Genomic DNA, 25,622 nt, shown 5'->3' on the forward strand with positions numbered 1-25,622 from the left:
ATCCCTGTGTGCCCCTCCATGCATCTGTCTGTGTCTTTCGTCATTCCTGCACTAAAAGCGGGCTCCAGGACCAGAGGAGCTCCCCCTCCCACATGCTGGAAACGTTGCTGGAAACTCTTAGTGGTCCCTTTCTGGTGCCAAAGGCACCACAGGGCACAGAGGGAACGCTGCTGGGAAAATCTCGTGTAGTCCCCTGGGACCCCCAAGAACTCCTCCTCCTCTAAACACACTCCACCCTGAGCACTGGGACCATACTCCTGGCCTCTCCTCTGCCTCGGTCCCACCCTTGAAATGTGAGCAGCGTGTCGGCATCCCAGGAGATGGGCACTTGCTTGCTAATAGCCTTCTGACCAAATGACCGCCCCCCCCCCGCCCCGGTCTTTCCCCACCCCCAAACCCCACAACACACATAAATACACAACGTGAGGAGGGAGGGGAAAGAGCTACACACAAAAAGTATGACTTTTCCCTACACCCCACCCTGCTGCAAACAAGCCAGAGATTGGAAAGTGTCTGCTTGGTTCCCTCCCTTCTTCCTCTCTTCCCTCCCTTCCTCCCTCTCTCTAGCTTTACGGACTCCCTTTCTGCTGATTTGACTTTTTCTCTTTTTTATCTCTCTGCCCTTTCTATCTCACACCCACACTCCAGTTCCCAATTTTCTTCGCGACTCTCTGACTGTGTCTAACTGCCTCTCCTTCCTCCCCTCCTATCCACCCACCCTGTAAGCCTTATTCTGCCCCAGTCACGAGGGAGAGAGAACACACCCCAGGCTTCTCCCCTTCCTTTCCCTTCCTGGCAGCCTCCCCAGAGGCCCACAGCTGTGGGCTTCAAGGTGGAGGCTGGAGGGAATGCTTTCTCCCTCACGGACTCTCTCCATCCTCTCCACCAGTTCTGCTGCAGGTAGGTGCCAAGGAATAAGAGGGGGGAAGGGAGGAGAGGCTGAGGTCAGGGAGAGGAGGGATCAAGGAGGGAAGACCAGCCAATCCCTCAAACCAGCTGAAGGAAGGCAGACTGGCTCCTCCCCCTGTAGTCCACAGAAAATCAGTGGGGACCCCTTCCTATGCCCAGGGAAACTGAGGTCCAGAGAAGAAAAAAATGGGCAAAAGATTAGAGGCATCTCCCAGCCCCTTGCCATCCAAAGAAAATAGAAGCTTTCCAGGGAAGCCTTTTCTTGTCCTCTTGGGGGAGGAGGTAGAGGAATGGGGAAGAGGGAAAGAGCTGAGATTCACCACCACCACCTTTTATTTTCCCATTTATATGTCCTAGACAAGGAATAAAACCTCCGAGGGATACCTTGCTGGTTGCTATAGTCCAGGAGCCAAGGCTTAAATGAGTAAGGAAGTCGCCAAAAGGAATGGAGAATGTTCTCAAACTCATAGGAAGTGGCTAGAGTGCTAATGGGGCGATCAGACTTGGGCACTTAGGATCCCACCCCTACATCATTTTGTGGGATGGATGCAGATCAAGGCCCTTTGCTTCCATTTCCCCCTAAATGGAACACCTCTCCCCTTTCTGTTTCCACTTTACCCCTACTCCTACCTCTGAGAAATACTGGTGCCAAAAATATAGAGGCCTGGATGGGCAAGGTCTTATCACAACAAGTGTCTAGGGTAACTGGACCCATTTTTATTCCCCCCCCCATCAGGGGGAGTGGGGTAGGATGGGAGAAGTGTTGAGAACATTGTTGGGGGTAAGGGGATGGTTTGAAGATATCCAGAAAAGCCCCTACCCTCTGAAAACTTAGCCTAGTGATTAGGACAGAGATAGAGACTAGATCTGGAACTCCCTGATGAGAAAACTGCCAATGCATGTTTTCACCTTCTCTATAACTAATAGTCACAGAGAGGTGCCATAGAGATAACTCACCCTGGGTCATACGGACAGTATATGTGAGAATCAGGACTAGAACCTTCCTGACTCCAAGGCCAGCTCTGCCACACCGGAAAACAAGGGAATTATCCAGCCTGTTCAGAGGGACGTTATCCACTCTGAAGCCTCCTGCTGGTCAAGGATAGCCAGGGGAGGAGGTCGAGAAGAAGAAGAATCCAGGGTCAATGATGATGAAACTCAAAGGGCTGAGAAGTTAGGGCCCAGTACTTCTGAGCTGTCAACTCTAAGCCAGACTCTCCTGAATCCTGCCTCAGTTTCCCCGAGCATAATGTTAGAGAAGAATTGCGAGAACTCTAGTGTGCCTTGTGCTGCTGATGTGGCATTGCCCTTAGTCTAATTGGATCCAGCTTGTGAATGCCTTCACTTCCACTCCTCCCCCCCCACAGACAATGGGCACGGGAAGAACATCAGGCACTCTCCCTCTGTTTGGAGTCCAGTATACATAGTAGCTCACAATAGGGGGTCTGCTTCCCTGACCTCCCTGACTCCTGGTTCTTCAGTACCAGTGAACAGGAGAGTGACAACTTCCCCACTCCCATGCCCTCCCCAGTGTACTGCCAATGTGAAATCCCTCCTCTGGCCATGGGCATGCACCTTCCCTGCATACAGGATTCCCTCTTCCCCTGAAGCAATTCCCTCCAGCCCCTTTTCCCAACACAGCCCTTTGTGAGTGTGGAAGCCACCCACCAATGGCTTGGCCTCAACTCAACCAGTGTGACCCAGGCAAGTCCTGTGACTTGTTGGGGGTGGAGTAGGGTGGAGGGAAGTCCCATGTCAGCCCAGGATCTCAGCCTATGCTTTACATTTAAGTTTTCAAGAAGAGTGCTGGTCTGACATTCCCCTCACCCAGCACAGGGACCACCTACTGTTCCCCTCCTCCACTTCCTCCTTCCCCTTCCCTCAGCTTCATGCCTTTCCCCATTCTCCGTCCTCTCCACTGGCATTCCCCATCTCCAAGTCTTGCACCCTCTCCTGCCACCTACGCCTGGGAGAGCTGGTCACCTCCCCTACACCCACTGCTGATTTCCAGGGACAAGCCTTTCTCTGCTATGGCCTCATTCCCTGAAGCAACAAGTGCAAGTCAGACAGACAGACAGACACAGAGGGAAAAAGGAGAGAGAGAGAGACAGGTACAGAACCTGGATACAGAGAGAGAGAAAAGGGAGGGAGAAAGGAAAAGAGACAGAGGAGAAGCAGGAAAGAAAGCGGAGGGAGAGACTGGTAGAAATGAGTCAGGAGAAAAACAAAGAGGAAGAAGCAGAGAGGATGAGATGGAGCTCAAGGGAAAGATAAAAATATGGAAAAAGACAGGAGAGAGAGGAGAGAAGGAAAGAGAGAGAGACAGAGACAGAAACAGAGATGGAGAAACAGAGAGACAGAGAGAGACAGAAAGACAGAGAAAGAGAGAGACAGAGAGACAGAGACAGAGAGAAGGAAAGAGAAAGAGAGAGAAAGACAGAGACAGAGAGAAAGACAGAGAACGAGAGACAGAAACAGAGAGAAAAGCAGGACAAAAGCATCCAGAGCCCAAGACTGTAAGACTTGAGGGTAGGCCAATCCCTGTTGGCATTCTGATCTCCCCAGAGTCCCTGGGAAGGAAAGCAGAAACAGAAAAGGTTGTGACCATTTCATGCTTAACTCCTGACTCAGGAAAGATGATTTCTACCCCTCACCCAAGAGGCACTGCCAGGTCTTGGTACTAAGGGGAGGGACCCTGTCCTCACTTGGGGCACATAGCCAGACTGGGCTAGTTTCCCTCCTTCCTTCCTGTGTTGCTGTGCCCAACAGCTGTTTCCATTTCTCTTTTGGGGAGGAAGTCATAAAGTGCTTTGAGATCCCCATAGGGGATGCCTGGATGACTGAGGCCTTTCCCATCATCCCCTGCTTCTTGCCATCTCTCTCCTCTCTTATCCTCTCCCTCACCCTGGTCCTCCACACCCCCCTTTCCCCCAGCCCTGCAGTTCCTGGGTCACTCAAACAAGCCGTTCATTGTGCCTGATCCGGCAGCTGAGGCGGTGCCAAGAGCAAGAGCAAGGACAGAGCTGGTGGCTGGTGCCCAGGGGAGGAGTCTGCCTCTTGAGGCATCGGGAGCCCAGGTGACAATCCAGACACCCTTCCCCAGACCTCAGCCCCCATCCAGAGTCAGAAGGGACTGGGGCTTCCAGAGCCAATTCTAGTTCTCCCTTGTCCTTTTCCCAGGGTCCCCTCTGCATCTGTGGGGCCCCAGCCTCGCCATGCAGTTTCCATACCACAGCCTCCCCCCGGGCCTCAGCCTCAGTGACTTCATCCCTGGCCACCTCCAGGCACGGACATTACCGCACCGCCAAGGGACCCGGGTGAGTGAGGCCACTCTGAAGGGGAGCATCCTGACGGGGAGGTGGGGATTTTGAGGGCAGGGGTTTGGGGGAGGCCAAAATTACTTGACTCTGTTTCTTACAAGAGGGCCGGTTTTGATTCTCAATGCGCTCACCTGCTGGATTTTTGCTAGGCCCTGGTGTCTCCCATGTGTTCTGTAAACTGACCCCTCCTCCCGACCCCGCATCTTTGAGCTTCCCTCCTTGACCCCTCCCCAACCCGACAGGTGCCTGTGCTCCGGAATGGTGGCTCCAACACACTCAACTTCCAGTTCCATGATCCAGCCCCCAGAACTGTGTGCAACGGGCACTCGGCACCCAGGAGAGTCGCCCCAGGTTTGCTTGGCCCAGATTATCCATCCTCCTCCTTAGAGACCTCTCCTGCTGCCATCTCCCTTGACTTAAATTCTTTGCTTATTCCCTTACTCCTTCCGATGTGAGACTCTTTTGAAAAGTTGGTTAGACAGTGTGGTGGAAAGTTGAAGATACAGAATCGGCCCTCCCGCCCCCCAGCAGGATAGCAACCCTATCTTTCTCCATTCAGACGTTGGGGTGGGGTGGGGTGGGAGGGGTCCTGTCTCTAGTACACGGCTCAGGCACCTGCCCAGGTTCCCTTTCCCTCAGAACCAGCTACTGCAGTTGCTTAGATTGGTGCTGGTTTCTTTCTGCCCTTGATACAAACACCCACACATATACATATTCAAAATCATATAGGTATGTATGCATATGTGTATGTATATATACATATACATATATATCAGTGTGTGCATGTAGACACACACACACAAAAGGGATGACCAAGGCATTTTCCAGCATTCCCTGTGTGGCTGTTACTCTAACTATAGCTATGGATGTAAGCATAGATCTATTGAAAGGATGCTGTAGCTCTGAGCCAGGGAGACAGCTATTTTGAGGTCAGGGAGGTGGAAGGGACAAGGAAGACAGAAGTCATTTGAATCTTTTTGCCACTTTTGATTACTGATGCCCTCACTTGCCCGATGTTTTCCCGGGCCAAGGTGTATGGATTCCCTGTGCCCTGTGAGCTAACCCCCTACTTGATAATTGTGTCTTGTCAGCTTCTTCTCCTTGTATATACCCACAAACTTGCCCACGTGTTGGCCTCACATCCACTGGGGGCCTATGCCACCCAAGAGAGTGAAGACTTCCATGGAAGAGGCCAACACGACTGTTTCCTTGCTCCAAAACTAGCCTGGGTCTAAACAAATCCCCAAGGATGGAGGCCTAGTCTTAAATCCTGCCCCCGCCAACACTCCTAGTTGTACCTCAAGGCAGGCTGGCCAATGCCAGAGCTTAGTTGCTCGGGAGAATGGGAGTAGAGAGTGGGGATGAAGGTTGAAGACCCCAAGGTTAACCCCTGAAACGACTGGTACCCCCCCAACCTGGGATAGAACTCTAAGGGCTATCCTGGTTGATATCCTTGGAAAGTGGCTAGATTTTATGGGAGTCTTTCGGCTGGAGAAAAGGGAGAGGGGCCTCTAGACCAGGAGATCCAAGGAGTGGGTAGGAATGTAAATCAATTCGCTTGCTTTCATGCTTTGAGTTAAGGAGGATAAAATAGGATACTAGTTGGGAGGGGGGAAGGGCAGAGGCATGAAATCTAATTAGAAAATCCCATTTCCATAAATGATATTGGTTTGGGGAACCCTCCCCAACCCTAAAGCAGTGACTCAGAGGAAGAGGGCTATATGAGAACTCGTAGGGTATGTCCAATCGTCTCCGAGGTTGGGTGCTGACATTCTCAAAAGGTAATCCGTTTGGATTCCCTTTAAAAAAATAAAAACAAAAACAAATAAACATGTACTGTTCGCTCCTTTTATCTGGAGGAACAGGGTGTAGTCGTGTGTGTGTGTGTGTGTGTGTGTGTGTGTTTAAGTCACAAAATCAAATAATTTCCTAATTTGGAAGAGGTCAGGGGTTACTGTCCTGAAAAGCCAAAAGGTGAGTGGAGTATGTGTATGGGCTGGGGGTCAGGGGAAGCTCACTGACTCCTCCTCACTGTTCTCTTCTGCCTCTCCAATGCTACCTCCAGATCCCTCTTGGTATCAGACCTGGCCTGTTTCTGAGAACCAGGTCCCCGGAATCACTAAGCAGCCTATATCCCAGGGTGGCCCGAACTGGTCAGCTACATGGACCAAAGGCAGCAAGCAGCGGGACAAGCGCTGGGTCAAATACGAGGGCATTGGGCCAGTGGATGAGAGTGGCATGCCCATCGCTCCTCGTTCTGTGAGTGCTGGGGGAACTACAGAGGGAGAGAGGAGCATGGGAGAACGGGGCAGAGACGGACGCTGAGCTCAGGATGTTTATTTGGTTCAGTCATGTCTGACTTTTTGTGACCCCATTTGGGATTTTCTTGGCAGAGATACTGGAGTGGTTTGCCATTTCCTTGTCCAGCTCATTTTATAGATGAGGAAACTGAGGCAAACAGAGTGAAGTGACTTGCCTAGGGTCACACAGCTACTAAGTGTATGAGGCTAGATTTTAACTCAGGTCTTCCTGAGTCTAGGCCAGGTGTTCTATCTAACTATACCACCTAGCTACCCCTGAGATCAGGAATGCCCCATGTATTAAGACTCTGATGTTCTTTCCATTATCTCATACTGATATGTGCCACTCATAGTGGAAGGTGTACTGAATTTGAAATCAGGAGAGGCCTGCCTGGATTCTGATCCTTATTGTGACCCTGGGTAGAAACACAACTTCATCTCTAAGAGCCTCAGTTTCTTCATCCAAGTTGGGCATAATAATACCTTTATGGAGTCTCTGAGTTACTGAAGAAGAAGCTTTGTAAATCTTAAAATTACATAGAAAGATCATTTTAAAAATCAGGATTTGTACAGTGCTTTAAGCTTCCCAAATATTGTCTCATTTGACCCTCAAAGCAACCCTGTGAGGTAGGTGCTACTGCTGTTATCCCCATTTTGCAGATTAGGGAACCGAAGCTGAGAAAGAAAGAAGTTAAATGACTTGAGGACTTAAATGACTTAAGTGTCTGAGGCAATATTCAAACTCACTTTCTTGAATCCAAGGCTCCAAGTACTGCACTCTGTCTACTACACTACCTAGTGGCCTTGCTTAAAGAGTTGGCCCCAGAGCCAGAAAGACCTGGGTTCAAATCTTGCCTCTGACACTTAGTGGCTCTGTGACCCCAAAGGAGTCACTCAGTCTCACTGCCCCCAGGTAACTCTAAGACTATACTTGGAAGAACAGGTGCTGACCTGAGGTACTACAGTAACAGCAACACTGTGTGATGATCAACTGTGATAGACTTAGCTCTTCTCAGCAATACAATGATCCAAGGCAATTCGAAAAGACTCATGACGGAAAATGTTCCCCACATCCAGAAAAAGGGCTATGGAGTCTGAAACGCAGATTGAGGCATACTATTTTCACTTTTTTGTTGTTTTATTTTTTCTTTCTTGTGGTTTTTCCCTTTTGTTCTGATTCTTTCACAACGTGACTATGTGGAAATATGTTTAACCCAATTGTACATATATAACCTATATCAGATTGCATTACTTTCTTGATAAGGTGGGAGGGAAAGAGGGAGAAAAATTTGGAATTCAAAATCTTACAAAATGAATGTTGAAAACTATCTTATTCCCCCAAACAAAACAACCCTGAAAACTATCTTTACATATAATTGGAAAAAAATAAAATACTATTAAGAAAAAAAATACAAAGTGAGGTACTATTTTTTCCTGTAACATCAGTTCAGCAGAACCCTTCTGGGACTAGATTTCTTTTTCTTTTCTTTCTTTTGCTTTTTTTTTGGCGGGGAGCAGTTGTGGTTAAGTGATTTGTACAGGGCCACAAAGCTAGTAAGTGTCTGAGGCTGATTTGAACTCAGGTCCTCCTGATTCCAGGATGGGTAACCACCCCTGTGACTAGATTACAATGAAAGGGGAAAAAATAAAAAGAGATGACAGAATGCTATCAGAAAAACCTGGAAAGACTTACTTGAGCTGATTCAAAGTGAAATGTACTGTGTACAAAATAACAGCATAGTGTAAGATGATCTGCTGTGAATGACTTAGTTATTTTCAGCAATGCAATGATCTAAGAGATCTCGTGAAGGACTTATGAAAATGTAATCCATCTACAGAGAAAGAACTAATGGTATCTAAAAACAGATGAAGTATAGTTTTGTTGTTTGCTCGTTCCTTTTTCTAAAATTTTTTGTCTGCTATGTTTTGCATGACTCACATGTATACATAGTTGAATTGCTTGAATTCTTAAAGGGGGGATAGGGAGGAAGGAAGAGAATTTGGAACACAAAGTGTTTTTAATTGATGTTACATTTGGTTTTTACATGTAAGGTGGGGAAAAATTCTAAATAATAAAAATAAATTACAATGAAGAGGATTGGAGGTAGGGGAAAGGAAGATAGCATGACTTTTCCTTCTCTATCCCCAGAGTGTAGGCAGCCCACGGGATTGGTACCGGAAAATGTTCCAGCAGATCCACCGAAAACTTCCAGGTGAGGACTAAATCTATCATGACTGGCACACAGGGTTGGGGGAATGAGGAGAAGAATTCTATGGGATTTGAGGAGGAGGGAGCAAGTAAGGAAGGTCATCCTCTAAGAGGAAGCACATGGATGCAAGTCTTTTTTTTTTTTTAGTGAGGCAATTGAGGTTAAGTGACTTGCCCAGGGTCACACAGCTAGTGTTAAGTGTCTGAGGTCGGATTTGAACTCAGGTACTCCTGACTCCAGGGCCGGTGCTCTATCCACTGCGCCATCTAGCTGCCCGGATGCAAGTCTTGAAGGAAGCTTCTTAGAGGTAGAAGGAAAGGAGAGCATTTCAGGTGTGAGGAACAGCCTATACAAAGACGTGGTGATAGGTACAAGGAACGATGAATTGGCTGGAACATAGCCATGTATATTAGGAGTTAATGTGCGGGAAAGGTTAGAGAAATCCTGAAAAGGTAAGCTGGAAAGGGGTTAAATACCGGAGCTGAGGAGAGGCATAGGGAACCATCGAAGGTTCTTGATTAGGGGAGTAAAATTGTCCGACTTGTGCTTTAGGAAGGTTATTTTGGGAAGAGACTGGAAGTCAATTAAGAAACTGTGGCAATAGTTCAGCTGAATTACAGCAGTGGTGGAGCAAATGGAGAGAAGGGGACAGGTTGAGATAGATGGTGTAGAAGTAAAATGAACAAGATCTGGCAAGTGAATGGATATGGGGAGTGAAGGAGAGGGAGGATTCAGGACAGCGTTTTGGTAGTATCAAAACTTGTAGACCCTGGGGATGCTCTACAGAGTTTCTTTAGATTTTAGCAAAGCACTTGATAGAAGCTCTCATGAAGAACAGATGAAGAAGTGGAGGTGAATCCAGGGGTATATAAACAGCACATAAGGATCTCCTGTTGACTTACAAAACTACATATTAACATCATCTGTTCTTTTGTATTTTTGTTTATTTGCTTAAATATTTCTTTTTTTTTTCTTTTCTTTTTTTTTTTTTTAGGCAATGGGGGTTAAGTGACTTGCCCAGGGTCACACAGCTAGTAAGTGTCAAGTGTCTGAGGCCGAATTTGAACTCAGGTACTCCTGAATCCAGGGCCAGTGCTTTAACCACTGCACCATCTAGCTGCCCCCCTAAATATTTCTTAAGTACATTTTAGTCTGGACTACAGAGTCCAGACTTGTACTAAGGAGTGTTATGGACTACATGTTTGACAGATAGTACAATTAGATGAATCTAGAGCTGATTGGACGGCCAGACCCAGAGAGTAGCAATGTATGGTTCAACGCAGTGCTGGATAATAGAAAGATCTCTGGATTTAGAATTAGATGACCTGGGTTCAAATCCTGCCTCAAATACTTACTAACCATATGACGCTGGGCAAATCACTTTACCCTATTTGACTCAGTTTCCTCTTCTGTAAAATGGAGATAATAATAGTTCCTACTTCCCTGAATCATTGTGAGGATAAAATGATATGGTATATGAAATGCATTTGTTGTTTTAATTGTGTCTGACTTTTCGGGACCCCATTTGGTTTTTGGCAAAAATATTGGAGTAGCTTGCCGTTTCCTTCTCCAGCTCCTTTTACAGATGAGGAAAATGAGGCAAACAGAGTAAAGTGATTTACTCGGGGTCACACAGCTAGTAAGTGTCTGAAGCCACTCAGGTCTTCCTGACTTCCATGCCCCTGGTGCTCTAACCACTGTGCCACCTAGCTGCTATGAAATGTATTGCAAACCTTAAAGTTCCATGTAAATGTTTGGTGGTGGTGGTGGTGGTGGTAGTAGTAGTAGTAGTAGTAGTAGTAGTAGTAGTAGTAGTGGTAGTAGTAGTAGTAGTAGTAGTAGTAGTAGTAGTAGTAGTAGTAGTAGTAGTAGTAGTAGTAGTAATGTCTCCAGGGCAGTTCCCTGGTGATCCTAGGTTTGCCCTGTGCTATTAATTTAACATTTTTCTTCATGATTTGGATAAAGGGATAGATAATTCCAAAAGATCTGGAATCTAGTGAAATGAAACTCAATAGAGGTCAGCATAAAAGTCTTAGCCTTTACTTCTAAAAAGTCACCTTCCTGGGGAAGCTAGGTGGCACAGTAGATAAAGCATCGGCCTTGGATTCAGGAGGACCTGAGTTCACATCCAACCCCAATACTTCTTAGCTGTGTTACCTAGCAAGTCATTCAAACTTCCTCTGCCTCAGTTTCCCCAACTGTAAAGTGGGAATAATAATAGCACCTACTTCCCCGGGTGCTTGGCACATAGTAGGCACAATATAAAAACTAGCTGCTGTTGTTGTTAGTTAACGAATAGATCTTGGATAACCACTTGTTATAGTCTATACTATATAATTATAGATTGTAGTATATAACAATATACTATATTGTGGAGAGACTAGATGGCCTTTGAGAGGTGGAACCTCTCAGATCCTGTGACTGTATAAGGTTTGAGTGGACACCCAAAGCTCTATCTTGAATTACATGTGTCAGGGAAGTAACGACTCTTCTTCCTTGGAGAGGGACTTGTGATTGTGCTACCCCATTACTCTACCTGTTCTTAATTCGTGGTAGTTTCAAGGACTTCCAGGCAGGTGAAATAGGTGATTGTCTGTGCCTGGAATTTCACCATTAGTTATTTATTCCTTTATGGTAAAACTAGCTCTGTCCTCACAGTCTTCATTTAAAATTAAAATATCGGAAGTAGGGTCGGAGGTCAGTTATGAGTTCGTTTGCAGTGCCTCAATTCTCTCTTTTCTGCCCAGCAGGAGGGGCCCTAGGGGTCATAAACAAGAAAGACTGTTTTCCCTGACTTGCCCATTTTGCTGACAACAAGCCCTGCTAGCTTCAAGGGGAAAGGTGGGTGGGTCTGAGGAGAGAGGTGGGAGATCTCCGTTTGCTTGGAGGCACTCCAGAGACATTGAATACCCAAAGCATTTCCAGACCTCCTAGTAGTTGCCCTCCTCATTCCTCCCCTCCCTCTAGACATTCTTTTGGGCCTGACTCATTCCCCCACCTCCTAAGGGGGAGGGGAGGGCCGCTGGCACAGGAGCAGGATGGAGGCAGAGGTTAGAGAGTGGTGACCTGCTTCCTCTCTCTTATTCCAGAGCTGCAGCTGGACTGGCCTTTTGAGGAGCAAGACAAAGGTGAGAGAGCACGGGCCCTAAGAACTGGTCTTGGAGGCTGTCCACTGTGTCAGATTCCCTCTTCTCTCAGTAAAGAGAAGCCACTTCCACCTGGGTTATAAGACCCCGGATCTCTCTCCCCCTTCAGGTCAACAAGTGTTTAATGTGTTTGTCCTATGACATCAGCATCTTTTCAAGACCTGGGAAATGGCCCTGTCAGGGTTCAGTCCCCTAGTTTCTTCCTTGAGTATTCTGATCCCACAGCCTCTTCTGGCCCAAACCTTCTTTTTTTCCTTCCACTCCCCATCTTTTCTAGAGTCGAGGCATCTTGGACCACTATTGAGAACTGCTTCTCCGAGGAGTTCCTCATCTCCCCACAGCAGGTGAGTACTGGGATTGGGGAAGGGAACTCTGGGGTCCCACAGCTTGGCTTTAGGGAGTGTACAGCTGAGAAAGCTTTTCATTCTCCACCCACCCCCAACCCATTCTTGAGCCAGAGGAGGTCAGAACCTTGGTGATGGGGCCAATCCCAGAATGGGTGGTCCATCCCTGTAGTGAACTGGCTCCCTCTGGTGGCCACTTGGGGGAGCCAAGCACTCAATGGCCAAGCTCAAGAAATTCAAGTTCAGTGAAAACATGCCCATCTCCGGCCTGGAAGAGTTGCAAAGTTTAGATAAGGCACTCTCTGGTATAGCTTCAAAACTGAAAAGGCGTTAAGAGGCCATCAGATCTAATCTCTTAATTTTACATATGAAGAAGCTGAAACAGAGAAGTGAAATAATTCACCCAGGACCACACAGCTAGGAAGTATCTGAAGCAGAATTTGAACTTAAAATATTTGGACCCCCAGGTCCAGCATTTGATTCGCTTCTCCTCATGGAGCTCACAATCTAACCGAAGGGCAAGACATATACATGGATAAGCATAATGCAAAACGAAACATGATGAATCTTCAGAGCTCATGCCCCCTCTGCCAACCACAGTTGACCATTCTGGGCTCTCCTTCCTGGCTATAACCTCAGAGCAGAAAGATAGGGTTAGAGGCAACCTTCCCTCAGTGCCTGGATTGATGGACAGAAAACAGTTGGGCTTGTTTCCAGCAAAGCCAGGCCGGGTGACAGAACTCACTTCACCGGTCCCTGGGATCTTGGCACACCTGCCTTGTCATCATGGGTCACCCCTAAGCAAGAGACACAAGTTCCTTGTTTTCTTCTAACAGGACTAGAGGCTTTCACTTTAGCCTCACCTCCCTCCCTCTCAAATTGGAAACCTCATTTCTAAATAAATGGATCCTCCAAAAAGGATCCAGAACATGCTGTGGCTGATGGGAAGGTGGGGGGGGGGGGTGGCAGTATCAGGGGAGAGGTTAAAAATTAAATTCTTGCTCTTACCTTTGGACGAATTTGGCTGAGACAAGGTATTGGGCTACGAGCCATTGAAAACTCAGTCTGACTATTCATCTGAGTAGGGGTTCCCCACCCCAACCCAACCCATCCCAAGCAAATGAGATCAACGCATTTATTATTCATTGGTCAGGATTATTTTTAATCTCTTTTATTGTAAGTATCCTTATCTGGGACACATCATAGAGTTTCCTTAGGTGTGGCTTCTTGTTATGATTTTCAGTTGGTACTGGACTGCTAAGTCATATTGGTATGTGACTACTAATAGGACAGCAAATTCTGGTAGACTGGCTACCCACTTTGCTCTCTGATCCAACTTCTGATTCAGTGGAACCTACCTGATGACGATGGCCCATTTGGAAGGAGCATCCCAGAAGCTAGGTGTACTAACAACTTTGTGTTACCTTGGGGCAGTCATTTCCCCTTTTCTGGTCTCAGGTTCTCCATGTGTAAAACAAGGGACCTGGACTCAGTGATTTCTAGGGGACCTTCAGTTCTGATATTCTATGGTTCCAGAAAAAAATGGCAAATACGGGGTTCTGGCCAAGATGCTAAAGGAAATGTCAGAGATAAGGCTCCTCCACGTCAAGCCTCCTCAACAGAAGACATGACTTCTAGAACCCTAGAAAGTCAGAGCTGGGAAGAACTTGAGAATGCATATAGTGCAGGTCTCTCATTTTATACAGAGAAGACTGATTAGAGAAGGGGAAGTGGCAGATATAGATAGGATGATAGATTTTAAATCAAAAGGGTTCTTAGTAGCCATCTAATAAATGAACAAAAACCCCACCTAGTAAGGGCTTACTGTGCCCCAGCAACTGCACGAAGCACTGGGCATTCAAATAGCAAAGAAAAACACCCTTGTGTTACAGATAAGGTGAAATAATTTGTCCAAGATCACCCAAGGGGGCAGCTAGGTGGCGCAGTGGATAAAGCACCAGCCCTGGATTCAGGAGTACCTGAGTTCAAATCTGGCCTCGGACACTTGACACTTACTAGCTGTGTGACCGTGGGCAAGTCACTTAATTCTCATTGCCCAGCAAAAAACAAAAACAAAAAACAAAAACAAAAACCCAAGATCACCCAAGTAATTGACTGACAGAGCCAAGATTTGAACCTAAGTCTCTCAAACCCAGCCCTCTTTCCACTGAACTGCCTACAACTTTCCAAATTCAAATTATACTTTATCACATTCACTTTCTTTTTTTAATTTATTTCTTTTTTGCAGGGCAATGAGGGTTAAGTGACTTGCCCAGGGTCTCACAGCTAGTTAAGTGTCAAGTGTCTGATGCTGGATTTGAACTCAGGTCCTCCTGAATCCAAGGCCAGTGCTTTATCCACTGCGCCACCTAGCTGCCCCCACATTCACTTTCTAACAAAATTGGGTGGGTTTGTTATTTTTGGGCCTCAGTGTGGGACATTTGTCATATTAGGACATTTTTATCCCAACAGTTGAAGAAAACTAAATTAAGCTGGTTTATTTAAAAAAAAATACACAACAATGAAGAGAGCAAATATATAAGGTCCCCAGCCAGGACAGAAAATCACTGGCAGAGACACTTCTAGGCAATAGAGGAAATGACCCAGGGCCCTGTGGTTGGTAGGAGCTATTATACCAGGCAGGCAGGAAGGAAACCAGCATTTATTGAGCACCTGCTACGTTCTGGGAGTTATGCTGATGCTTTACGAATATTGTCTGTCTTCTTTGATCCTCACAACAACCCTGGGAGGTAGAGACTATTATTATTCCCATTTACAATGGAGGCAACTGAGGCAGACAGAGATTAAGTGACTGTTCTAGGAGAAAGCCCTCAGCCTGGAGTCAGGAAAACTTGAGTTCAAACACAGCCTCAGACATTCCTAGCAGTGTGACCTTGGGCAAGTGTGGGATGACCCTGGCACAGTTCCTGTCACAAGTACTCGATTAATAAAATGCTTGCAGGGCAGCTAGGTAGCACAGTGAATAAAGCACCGGCCATGGATTCAGAAGGACCTGAGTTCAAATCCGGCCTCAGACACTTGACACTAGCTGTGTGACCTCGGGCAAGTCACTTAACCCTCACTGCCCCACCAAAAAAAAGAAAGAAAGAAAGAAAGAAAGAAAGAAGAGAGAGAGAGAGAGAGAGAGAGAGAGAGAAAGAAAGAAAGAAAGAAAGAAAGAAAGAAAGAAAGAAAGAAAGAAAGAAAGAAAAAAAGAAAGAAAGAAAGGAAGGAAGGAAGGAAGGAAGGAAGAAAGAAAAAAGAAAATTTGAAAAAAAAATAATAAAATGCTTGCTATCAGGGCAGCTAGGTGGTGCAGTGGATAGAGCACCGACCCTGGAGTCAGGAGGACCTGAGTTCAAATTTGGCCTCAGATACTTAATACTTACTAGCTGTGTGACCTTAGGCAAGTCACTTAACCCCAATTGCCTCACTAAAAATAAATAAATAAATAAATGCTTGCTATCTTCCCCTCCCCCATCCATCATATCACCTGGCTGGTAGTCTTCTGAGCCCTGAATGAGAGCTATGGGGGCATGTAAGGAAAGGACCACCTACCAAAATTGGGGCTATGAAAAGAGAAAGCAGCCCTCTCTCCCTGGACCAACGTTTCTCTATGCCCCAGTCCCACACATTTTCAGGAAAGCAATGACTGTCACCCCCTTGTCTAGGAGGAGCCACAAGGACCCTAAAGAAGGGGTTATCTTCAGCTATCCGCCCAGGACCGCACCTCTCCTGCAGACAAGACCTCAGGTACACACACCCATCCCCCTCACAACCTCCTGCCCTTGTTTACCAGAACCCTCAAAACATGCTTGTGCCTGCCCAGGTACAGACAGCATTTGGAATAACATCAGTGACCTTCAGCACTGGTCCCTATAATGGCCACTGATATGCTTTTAGGCCTCATGCCCAGAAGACACCTGGATAAGCCATGCATCTAAGGGTTGGATGGCTTTCTTCAGATGACAAAATTTGTGCCCAGACACTCCACTGGAGCTTCATATCCTCTGCTTCGTCACCCAGGTGGTCAGGTACCGGAACAAAGCCGAAGATATCTGGACTGAAGACTCCTGGAACCAATTTCTGCAAGAACTAGAGACAGGGCAGAGGGTAAGGGGACATTCACTGGGGTGGAGAGTTAGAAGTGGGGGCTGCCCTTAGCCAGGGCTACTCAGTCAAAGACCAGCAATCATCAAAAGGATCCCCAAAGGGAAAGAGCCTGGGAACTGTCCCACCCTTAGTTCCCTTGATCTGACCTGACCTACCCCTCAGCCCAAGAAGCCACTGGTGGATGAACCTGCCGAGAAGCCCTCTTTACCAATTGAGGTGAGTGCTGGTGTGGTCTGGGCACCAGTGTGAGTGGGGGTGGGTGGGAGAAGGACATGGTTTGGATGCCAGGGTTAGGTGGGGAGGGAAAAGGGCAAAAGATGGGAAGAGACCCAAAGGTGTGAATTCTGGGGCACCATGTGCAGTTTTGCACATGGAGTCTCCCTCTAGCCCACAGATCAATCAACAGCAATTTACTCAACACCTGCTATGTGCCCAGCATGGGAGTAGAAGCTAATTGGGATACAAATGAGAAGACAGGGCTTGTACCTCAAAGATATCAGAGTCTAGTTAGGGGAGCAATCAACAAACCCAAGAAAAGCTGTGAATATGTTGCTCACTCGAGAAATTTGCAGTTGGAGTGAGAGGACTGGATTCCCAGCTCTGTGCCAGCTTGAGCAAATCACTTAACCTCTCTGGACCTCAGTAAAATAAAGGGCTGGATCAGAAGACCTCCAAAGTCCCTTCTAGCTCTGTATCTATGGTCCTGTGAACTAGGAGCTCCGTTATATCTCAGTGAAAATGTCACAGGAAATCAGAAAAGGGAGAGATCACTGTTAGCAAATGTTAAGGCCCTAGAGAAACGTCTTTTACTATTATTTTATTATAGCAGCTAGGTAGTGACTGGCCTGGAATCAAGAAGACTTGAGTTCAAGTTTGGTCTCAGACACTGAGCAAGTCACTTAACCCTGTTAGCTTCAGATTGCCTGGACGTAGTGTGTCCATTCCTCTAGCAAGGATGCTTTGTGAGCATTCTTGCTTTTAGAGGTGGGGAGATACTGCTGATACTGGGGGTGGGGCCTGCTGTGTCTTCTGGGGACCCCAGCCCCTTTGCCCCATCAGATCTTACTGGAGAGGGAACTGGCCAGACTGAACGAAGAGCTGGACAAAGACATGCGGGCCATTGAGATGAAGCTGCCCCCAGACAAGGTACGCCCCCACCCAGCCCTGCCCATCCTCCCATCGTGTGTTCGCTCTTAGTGGAATGACAGGAGGGGATGGAGGGGGACGAAGTAAGAGCAGGATTCCTGGGCGACCAGTCTAGTCCTGTAGGTGGGATATGAAAAGCAGGCTGGAACAAGTGGAGAGGCAGTTGGTTTTTATGCAAAGAGCTGGTTTTCCGCCCTTTATTGTCACTGGTGATGATGGGAAAGTCACCTCTCCTCTCTGGGCCTCAGTATCCTCGGTTTGTAAAATTAAGGAGGTCGGATCAGACGACCTCTCAGGCCCCTTCTTCCTGTCTGTAAGTCTGGCTAAGGTGTCCTGGCGCCCAGGGGGGGACCCTGTCCCCTCTCTCCGGGACACCCTCATTCTGCTGGAGGGTGGGATAGGCCGCTCGTGTCCTTTCTCTCCTCCCTTGGACAGACTCTGCAGCTGCTTTCTCTTTTCCGGCCTTCCTTCTTGCCGTCTGGTCATGCGCGGGCTGGCTGGCCGCACTCGGCTTCCACTCTCCAGCCGGGTCGGCTTTCTTGGCAAAGCGCCCCGAGGAGAGACTCTAGGACCCTGCGTTCATCCCGCCCCTCCCCTTCTGACCCTCCTTTCCCAGCCCCTAACTTTCCCAGCTGTAGTGGAAGGGGCGGTCGAGGTCGAACCCACAATCCTGGCTGAGTCCCGCCCCCGCCCGCCCTCTTCTCCCCACCCAGGGCTCGGCGCAGGCTAGCCGCCCCCGGGACAGAGGACCCTTGTCTCGGTGAGTGCCCTGCGATGCCGGGAGCGGGGAGGAGAAGGGGTTCGGCCGCGGGGGCTGGGCGGGGGCGGGACGGAGGACCCGGGAGAAAAGAGGACAGCGATCCAGGAAGGGGAGAAGGAGGAGGAGGAGGAAGAGGAGAGAATCGCTGATGTGGAAAGGGCAGATCAGCCCGGGAGCCTGGGACACAAGAGGGAGGGACTTGGAGAGAGGAAAACAAGGTGGAGGTGCAGCGGGCAGTGCCATCCAGAAGGGCAGGGCAAAGAGAGAGGAAGGGACGGGACGGGCCTCTGAGAGTGGCTCACGGGGGAAGGGGACAGCCGGGGGGAGGGGGGGGGCGCGTTTGCCCTTTCCGTGAGCTCCGGGAAACTTTTTGGCGTTGGATTCCTTTGGTCTCCCTGGAGACCAGCTAGGCGGGGAGGACTGAGGAGCTTTTCCAGGGCAGGGGAGTGGGATGGGGCGCTCCCTTTCCCATGCACACCTCCTCGTTATGGTCCAGGCCTCCTTCTTCTTCTCAGGGTCTCCCCCTTCCTATGGCCTCACCCCTTCCTGGCTGGGGGCGGGAGGGAAAGGAAGTCGGATATCCTGCTGAGATCCAAGGATCAGGGACTGGAGGTGGCCGCTTGAATGACATTTCTGGCAGGACAGGGGAAAATCCTGGAGGTGGTGGAGGGCACAGGGCCCCAAAGGAATAAACTGTGCCTCCCCTCCCTCCTCACCCCATTCTACCAGCTTGTCTCCAGCCTGGGCTTCCAGTCCATCCCAAGCACTTTACCATAGCACCTCGAGGACCCTGAGCCCCCCCAGAATGGAAGATGGAGGAGGGAGTCCCTTCCTGGGTCGGAGAGATTTTCTCTACCCACCCCCCACCCAAGGTAAGACTCAGATCCCTCTCCCAGCTTGTCCTAGATTCTCATCCTTTCATCTAGTTCTTTCGCTTTTCCCCTTTACTTATTTGAGGGGCTGGTGGGCAGCAAGGGAAGAAGCAAGGTGGAGCGGGGATCCCCACTCCCAACCCTTCCATTTGATGTAACTCTGCTTGCCTCTGACTTTGGTGTGCTGAGTTTTTGGTTCTCTCCAGATCCAGGTGGGGCAGAGCCTGCAGATGGCCTGGCCAAGAAAGAAGAGAAGAAGGTAAGAGGTGGCGTAGGGGCCGGATGGGTCAGGCATTGTCCCCAGTCATGGGGAGGGAGATACAGTGGTGTCAATTTATAACAGTTTGAGGGATGTAAGTTTGGCCCTGGGTAAATTCGGTGCTTTCTCTCCTTTTGCTCAGATGAAGGCTGCACGGCTCAAATTTGACTTCCAGGCTGAGTCACCTAAGTAAGTGTCCCTTCTTCCTTCTTCCTCTTCTGTCTTTGGGGAAGGAGTATCTCTGAAGGCCCATTTGACTACCCAGCCTTTCTCTGTGTATTTGATTGGGATGGGAGTTCAGAAGCTTGTATCAGGTATCCCCTATTGCTCCATGAAGAAAAGCCATAACCAAGGTCGGGCAAACAGCGCTTTGTCCAGGTGTCTTATCAAATCTAGAGCCCAAAAGCTAATATCCACTCTACCTTTTGCAGCTATAGAGAGAGTAATTGTGTACCAACAGATAGCAGGGTGACACCAACACTTTTCATTCCTCTAACAGTCTGCTTGCCATAAATTTGGCCTGACTTGAGTAGCTCCCACCCCTCTAACAGGACCTGAGGAAGTCAGATCCGGGCACCTTCTCTTTGCACAGGTCCACCATGGCTCTAACACCTTGAGTACCTATCTGAGGCTTATTGGGGAGAGGGTGGGGAGAAGGGATAGCCCTCAATCTTTAAACCTCCACTAGGGAATATGATGGGAATTTATGTGTACTACAGTGGGGAAAGGAATAGTGGAGTTACTTGCCTAATTTTGAGAAGAGCCTCAGCTATCCGTCAACCTGACTATCCTGAATGTGACCCATCTTACTTCAACGAAAAGGTTGAAGGAAGGCTTAGAGGAGGGCATCATGGAAGGGGACATCTCGAAAGCATTGGAGGCAACAGTGTCATAGGCTTGCATCCAGCATTCTGCCACTCTTTCGTTGTGAGACATCCTTGCCTTCCCAACCACCAACCTCCCCCCCGCCCCCAGCCAGATTTCTTTGAAAATCTGAAGGAAGAGTCTAGAAGATTCCAAAGAGTTATATACCTGATGGGGTATGAGAGTCCATGCCACACCCTCCCAGTACCATATAAATTACAAATAAGAGATATGCCACCTCTTCCACAATGTCCCCTTCCAAATACACACAGTGGGGGTCAATCTACATACATATGAGTCTGCTTGCATGGATGAGTGAGTTGTCTTATAAGAGGAGGGTCCCTCATGGCCATGAGCACAGCCCAGAAATGGTAGATGGAAGGATCTCTTTCTTTAATTCCCCCGACCATGCACTGTCATCTTAAGATCCCTAGGCATTCTATAAATTGACTAAATAGCACCTATGGAGAATAATTAGTTAAAATAGGAAGCTCTACTAGATGATCTACAGAGGATAAGCTCTTTCCCTTATCTCACACAAGGTTTCTGGGGTGATCTGTCTTCCTCTTTCAACCAAGGATGTCTTCCCTGCCTCTTGACACAGGGACAAAAGTTCCTAGTGATGTCTCTGTCCACAAAGGAGGAATAACCCCTGGGGAGAACTTGGGACCTAGGTTTGAAGAGAGAAGTAAAAAGAATTCTAGTTTTTGAATCGCCCCAAGGACCTAGTCTCCTTTTCCATGACCTTCCCCAACCACCTTTTGATTTTGAGGGACCTTTGAGTGACTTTTTGTGCATGGCCACCAGGGAGTTGACCTTGCAGAAGGGAGACATTGTGTACATCCACAAAGAGGTGGACAAAAACTGGCTGGAGGGAGAACATCACGGGCGACTTGGCATCTTTCCAGCTAACTATGTAGAGGTGAGTAAGGGGCTTACTTGGTGGGGTGGGAACCTGGGTTCCTCTCTCTCTCCTGGACCCAGAACCCTGTCATGTTCAGTCTGTCACCAAGCTTGGCTGTTTCTTTCTTCATGATACCTCTCAGATTCATGTCTTCATCTGCATAGCAGACCCCAACAATGGTGAATTGCTCTTACTACCTAGTCCATAACAACAATAACAACAACAGTGGCTAACTTTATATAGTGCTTTGAGCATCTTTCCATATGTTCTCATTTGGTTCTTATAATAACTCTGTGAGGCAGGAAATGTACTAATTTTTCTTATGTCAAAAAGAGAATGAGAGAGATGATGTATTACAATATAGAAAATAATACAAGTACCACCAGAAAAAAAAAAAGATAAAAACAATCAGTCCAGAATTTCAAGAGCACATAACTAAATGAAGTAATTTGGGGCAAGTAGACCTTTCATTAAAACATGGAATGTCCAGTGTCGGAAAGAATTCAAATAGTACTGAGTCCTCTGTCAGATGGTGGAGACAAGAGTTGGGCATCATGGGGTGGGAGTGGGGGGGTGGACGGCTGATGCAGTCCTGGATACTGGGATATCTGCAGGGGTTCAGCCAGGTATGACCAAAGGCCTAGCATTCCATAGCTCTACTCCAGCTGGTTTTCATGGTGAAATGGAAATCAACAAAATTGCACTGAGATCAGGAGGGGAGTGTACTTATGCCCATTTAACAGATCAGGGAATTGAGGCTGAGATGCTTATTGTTACACAGCTAGCAAGAGGCAGAGGCAGGATCCTTCTGACTTTGGACATAGTGTTCTTTCCACTACATCTCAACTGCTAATTGGAATAATCCAATTAATTTATTAAAGTGTTTTCTTTGTAAGCCTTAAATTGTCCTATAAATATGAGTCATTTTCATCATCCCTTTAACCAAATACTTATACTGGCTCCCAGCAAAGGTAACCTTATGCTCATTTGAGGGGCTGACTATCTCAAAACATCCCAAAGGGTCCATTTTTTGAATGCTGAAATTTTGCAATTAGCACTCATTTCTTTGGATTAAAATTTTGTCTTGTAGAATGTAAACTCTTCGAAGGTAGGGACTGTTCTTTATTTTTTGTCTTTTTTATCTCGGGCATCCTTGTCTCTATGATAATGCTTTATTATCAGTGTCCTTTTTTGTTTATTAATTCTTCCAGCCATAATTCCTCAATTAATACATTTGCTTGTTGTCTTCCCCATTACATTGTTTTTTTGTTTTGGTTTTTGGGTTTTTTTTGCGGGGCAATGGGGGTAAAGTGACTTGCCCAGGGTCACACAGCTAGTAAGTGTCAAGTATCTGAGACCGGATTTGAACTCAGGTACTCCTGAATTCAGGGCCGGTGCTTTATCCACTGCGCCACCTAGCCGCCCCCCTTCCTCATTACATTGTAAGCTCCTTGAGGCCAGGGAATGTCTTTTGCCTTCTTTATATGTTCAGTGGTTAGCGTTAATGCCTGGCACGTAGTAGGTGCTTAATAAACATATATTGATTGACTGCTTGAATCGAGGCTCTGCGCAATTTCAAGAGGAATTTTGGGGCCTTGTATTGTCCTGATCTGTATTATTTGGGGTCCTGCCTCTGTATTCTCTGGGTTTTGAGTCCTGTGTTCTTCAAGGAACTCAGAAACAGCTCAGGCCAGGGAACTCAGAAACAGCTCAGGCCAGGGAGCTGCAAATTTCAGTGGTTCCACTTAAGAGTGTTCTGATATAGGGCATTGTCTGATCAGGTCTGGGCAATACAACTGCAGGCCTATCTCTGGATGGAGCTCCAGTAAACAGTTGCTAGCCCCAGCTCCTGTCAGCTAGCTTGAAGGATCTGTAGGTTCAGATCAACATTTTACTCCCCACCCCCTACCCCTAATATCCCTATACTGAACACTCTGAATCTTTGATCTTTTTCTGGGAAAACATACTTCTGTTCTTCAGTTTTTTCACTGATCACATGCCTATGGCCTGAATTTTTGGTTTTTTTTTTTTTTTTTTGATGGGGCAATGGGGGTTAAGTGACTTGCCCAGGGTCACACAGCTAGTGTCAAGTGTCTGAGGCTGGATTTGAACTCAGGTACTCCTGAATCCAGGACTGGTGCTCTATCCACTGCGTATGGCCTGAATTTTTAATTTTGGAAGGGAAAAATGGGTCTCTTTGGTTTCTCCCTAGATTTCTGGGTCACTGTTCCCTTCCTAGATTTTTGATGGAGTAGTGGTGGGAGAGAGTTGGACCAAATGGCTTCTTTTTACTCTGTCATCTTTGAGTCTCTCCAGTTTTTATCTTTGTCTACCCCCCACCCCAAGCTTGATATTGTAGATACTTAGTAAATGTTTCGGTTGTTGTTAAAGTGAAATTTTAATACTATATTTTAAGTAAATTTTATTCAGTTCAATTTTAATTCAGTTCAATGGAGCAAGCATTTATTAAGCACTTAGAACTATTTGTGCTAGGAGCAGAAGATAAATAATGAAAATGAGGCAGCCCCAGTTCTCAAGAAGCTTTCATTCTACTTCCGGGCAGGAATGACAATGTGTACACTATATAAATAAAAACAATGTAATTAAGGTGTGTGTGGGGGGGTGGAGAACACTAAAAATTACAGGGAGCCGGAAAGGCCTTTGGTTGGAGGTATCACCTGAGCGGAGCCTTGAAGAAAGTTAAGGATTCTAAGAAATGAAATTGAGGAGCAAGAGAATTTCAGGCACAGGGAGAGAAATGTGTTATCATGTCTGGAGAATAGCTAACAGGCTCTAATGAAGAGTAAATGCACAACAGGTCCCGATCAGTCACACATACTGCATGATATATGTCCCTTCTTCCTGGGAAGGAATGAGTTTTATAGTATCTAGAGAGACCCTGAAAATTGGGGCACCTGAGGGAGTGAAGGGAGGGGACTGGGGGAAGATAAACTACCTCTTTAATGATTTTGCCTAAGGCTGGCATATTGTAATTGAATGAAAACTCTTAATTCTGGACTTGAGGGCCCTCCACCAATCTGGTCTCATACTACTTCACCCCTGCTCAGCCAAATAACATACTCCCACTCCTTCCCCTCCAGGCTCCCCTTGGCCTTTTACACTGCAATTCAAACCTCATTCCAGGGACACTGCCCATCTCACCCACACCCACCTTGTTCCCACTTCCAGGTCTTTGTACATACCTTTCTCCACCTGAAATGCACATACCTTCTCTTCCAAATAACCTCTTAAGACTTAATACTTGCTGGTTGTGTCTCTTAGTCATTTGTCGCTGATATCTGTGGAATTTAGGCTTTTTTAAAGGAGCATTTTTTAATGTGTTTGTTCTTTCCTGCCCATTTTTAAAAAAAATAATGCCTTTTGCCTGAGAAACTCAACATACTTTGTTTACAATTAAGTAAGTTGGCATCGGGGGCAGCTAGGTGGCACAGTGGATAGAGCACCGGCCCTGGAGTCAGGAGTACCTGAGTTCAAATCCGGCCTCAGACACTTAACACTTAATAGCTGTGTGACCCTGGGCAAGTCACTTAACCCTCTAATTGCCTCACTAAAAACAAAAACAAAAAAAAAGTAAGTTGGCATCACATCTTAAGACAAGATTGTGGTGGAAAGAGTATTGGACCTAGAGTCAGAGAATCTGGATTCTAAACCTTTGTGACCATGGGCAAGTTGCTTAACCCCTCTGGACCCCATTTTCTTCATCAGCAAAATGAAGGGATTTGACTAGATTTGACTCTTCTCATGTTATATCTGTGATCTGTAAGCTCTTTGCTTAAGGGCTGACCCAGAGGCATGCTGGTAAATATTTTAACAACCAGCTGGGGGTGGGGTGGAGAATATAGAATCGCACAAGTTTGATTTGTAATGTTAACATTTTTTCCAACTCTTTCTTAGATGTTCAACAAAGCAATAAACCTGGCTCTAATTTGTATCGATTTCTTTTTTTTTTTTTTTTTTTTTTTTTTTTTGCGGGCCTTGAGGGTTAAGTGACTTGCCCAGAGTCACACAGCTAGTAAGTGTCAAGTGTCTGAGGCTGGATTTGAACTCAGGTACTCCTGACTCCAGGGCCAGTGCTTTATACACTGCACCACCTAGCTGCCCCTTGTATCGATTTCTGAGAAGTAAATAAATGCTCACACTGAAAATTGAACTGTCAGCTCTTCAGAGCTTCTAGGAATTGGCCCCAGCCCACCTGTGGCCAGGTCCCATATTGTCTTCTTCCAAGAGATAGGATGGACTAATGAACAGAGTGCTAGATTTGAAGTCAGGAAGCTCTAGGTTTGAATAATGTCCTAGTTAGATGTTAGCTATCTGCTCTGGCCAAATCACTTAAACTTGATCAGCCTCAGTGTCTTCATTTGTAAAAGGAGCGTGGGGGGATAATACCCATATCTCAGGATTGTCATGAAAATCAAATGAGGTGATGCATGCAAGGTCCTTTATAAACTTTTTAT

At 47.0% G+C, this 25,622-nt stretch overlaps 1 protein-coding gene across 1 annotated transcript in view; it reads left to right on the plus strand.

Moving 5' to 3' along the window:
• Positions 1–473: 473 nt before the first annotated feature.
• SORBS3 (sorbin and SH3 domain containing 3) overlaps positions 474–25,622 on the plus strand; it is a 38,663-nt gene continuing 13,514 nt past the window's right edge. The window contains exons 1-16 of the mRNA XM_043984469.1: positions 474–900; positions 4,090–4,226; positions 4,472–4,580; positions 6,295–6,488; positions 8,679–8,742; positions 11,829–11,867; positions 12,163–12,229; positions 15,901–15,982; positions 16,256–16,342; positions 16,505–16,558; positions 17,402–17,488; positions 18,202–18,248; positions 18,978–19,120; positions 19,327–19,379; positions 19,522–19,568; positions 21,051–21,165. Coding sequence (XP_043840404.1) covers positions 849–900; positions 4,090–4,226; positions 4,472–4,580; positions 6,295–6,488; positions 8,679–8,742; positions 11,829–11,867; positions 12,163–12,229; positions 15,901–15,982; positions 16,256–16,342; positions 16,505–16,558; positions 17,402–17,488; positions 18,202–18,248; positions 18,978–19,120; positions 19,327–19,379; positions 19,522–19,568; positions 21,051–21,165 — 1,377 coding nt within the window. The 5' untranslated portion in view covers positions 474–848. The remainder of the gene's footprint in view (positions 901–4,089; positions 4,227–4,471; positions 4,581–6,294; positions 6,489–8,678; positions 8,743–11,828; positions 11,868–12,162; positions 12,230–15,900; positions 15,983–16,255; positions 16,343–16,504; positions 16,559–17,401; positions 17,489–18,201; positions 18,249–18,977; positions 19,121–19,326; positions 19,380–19,521; positions 19,569–21,050; positions 21,166–25,622) is intronic.

The sequence above is a fragment of the Dromiciops gliroides genome, chromosome 2 (genome assembly GCF_019393635.1).
Source record: "Dromiciops gliroides isolate mDroGli1 chromosome 2, mDroGli1.pri, whole genome shotgun sequence".
Lineage (NCBI taxonomy): Eukaryota > Metazoa > Chordata > Mammalia > Microbiotheria > Microbiotheriidae > Dromiciops > Dromiciops gliroides.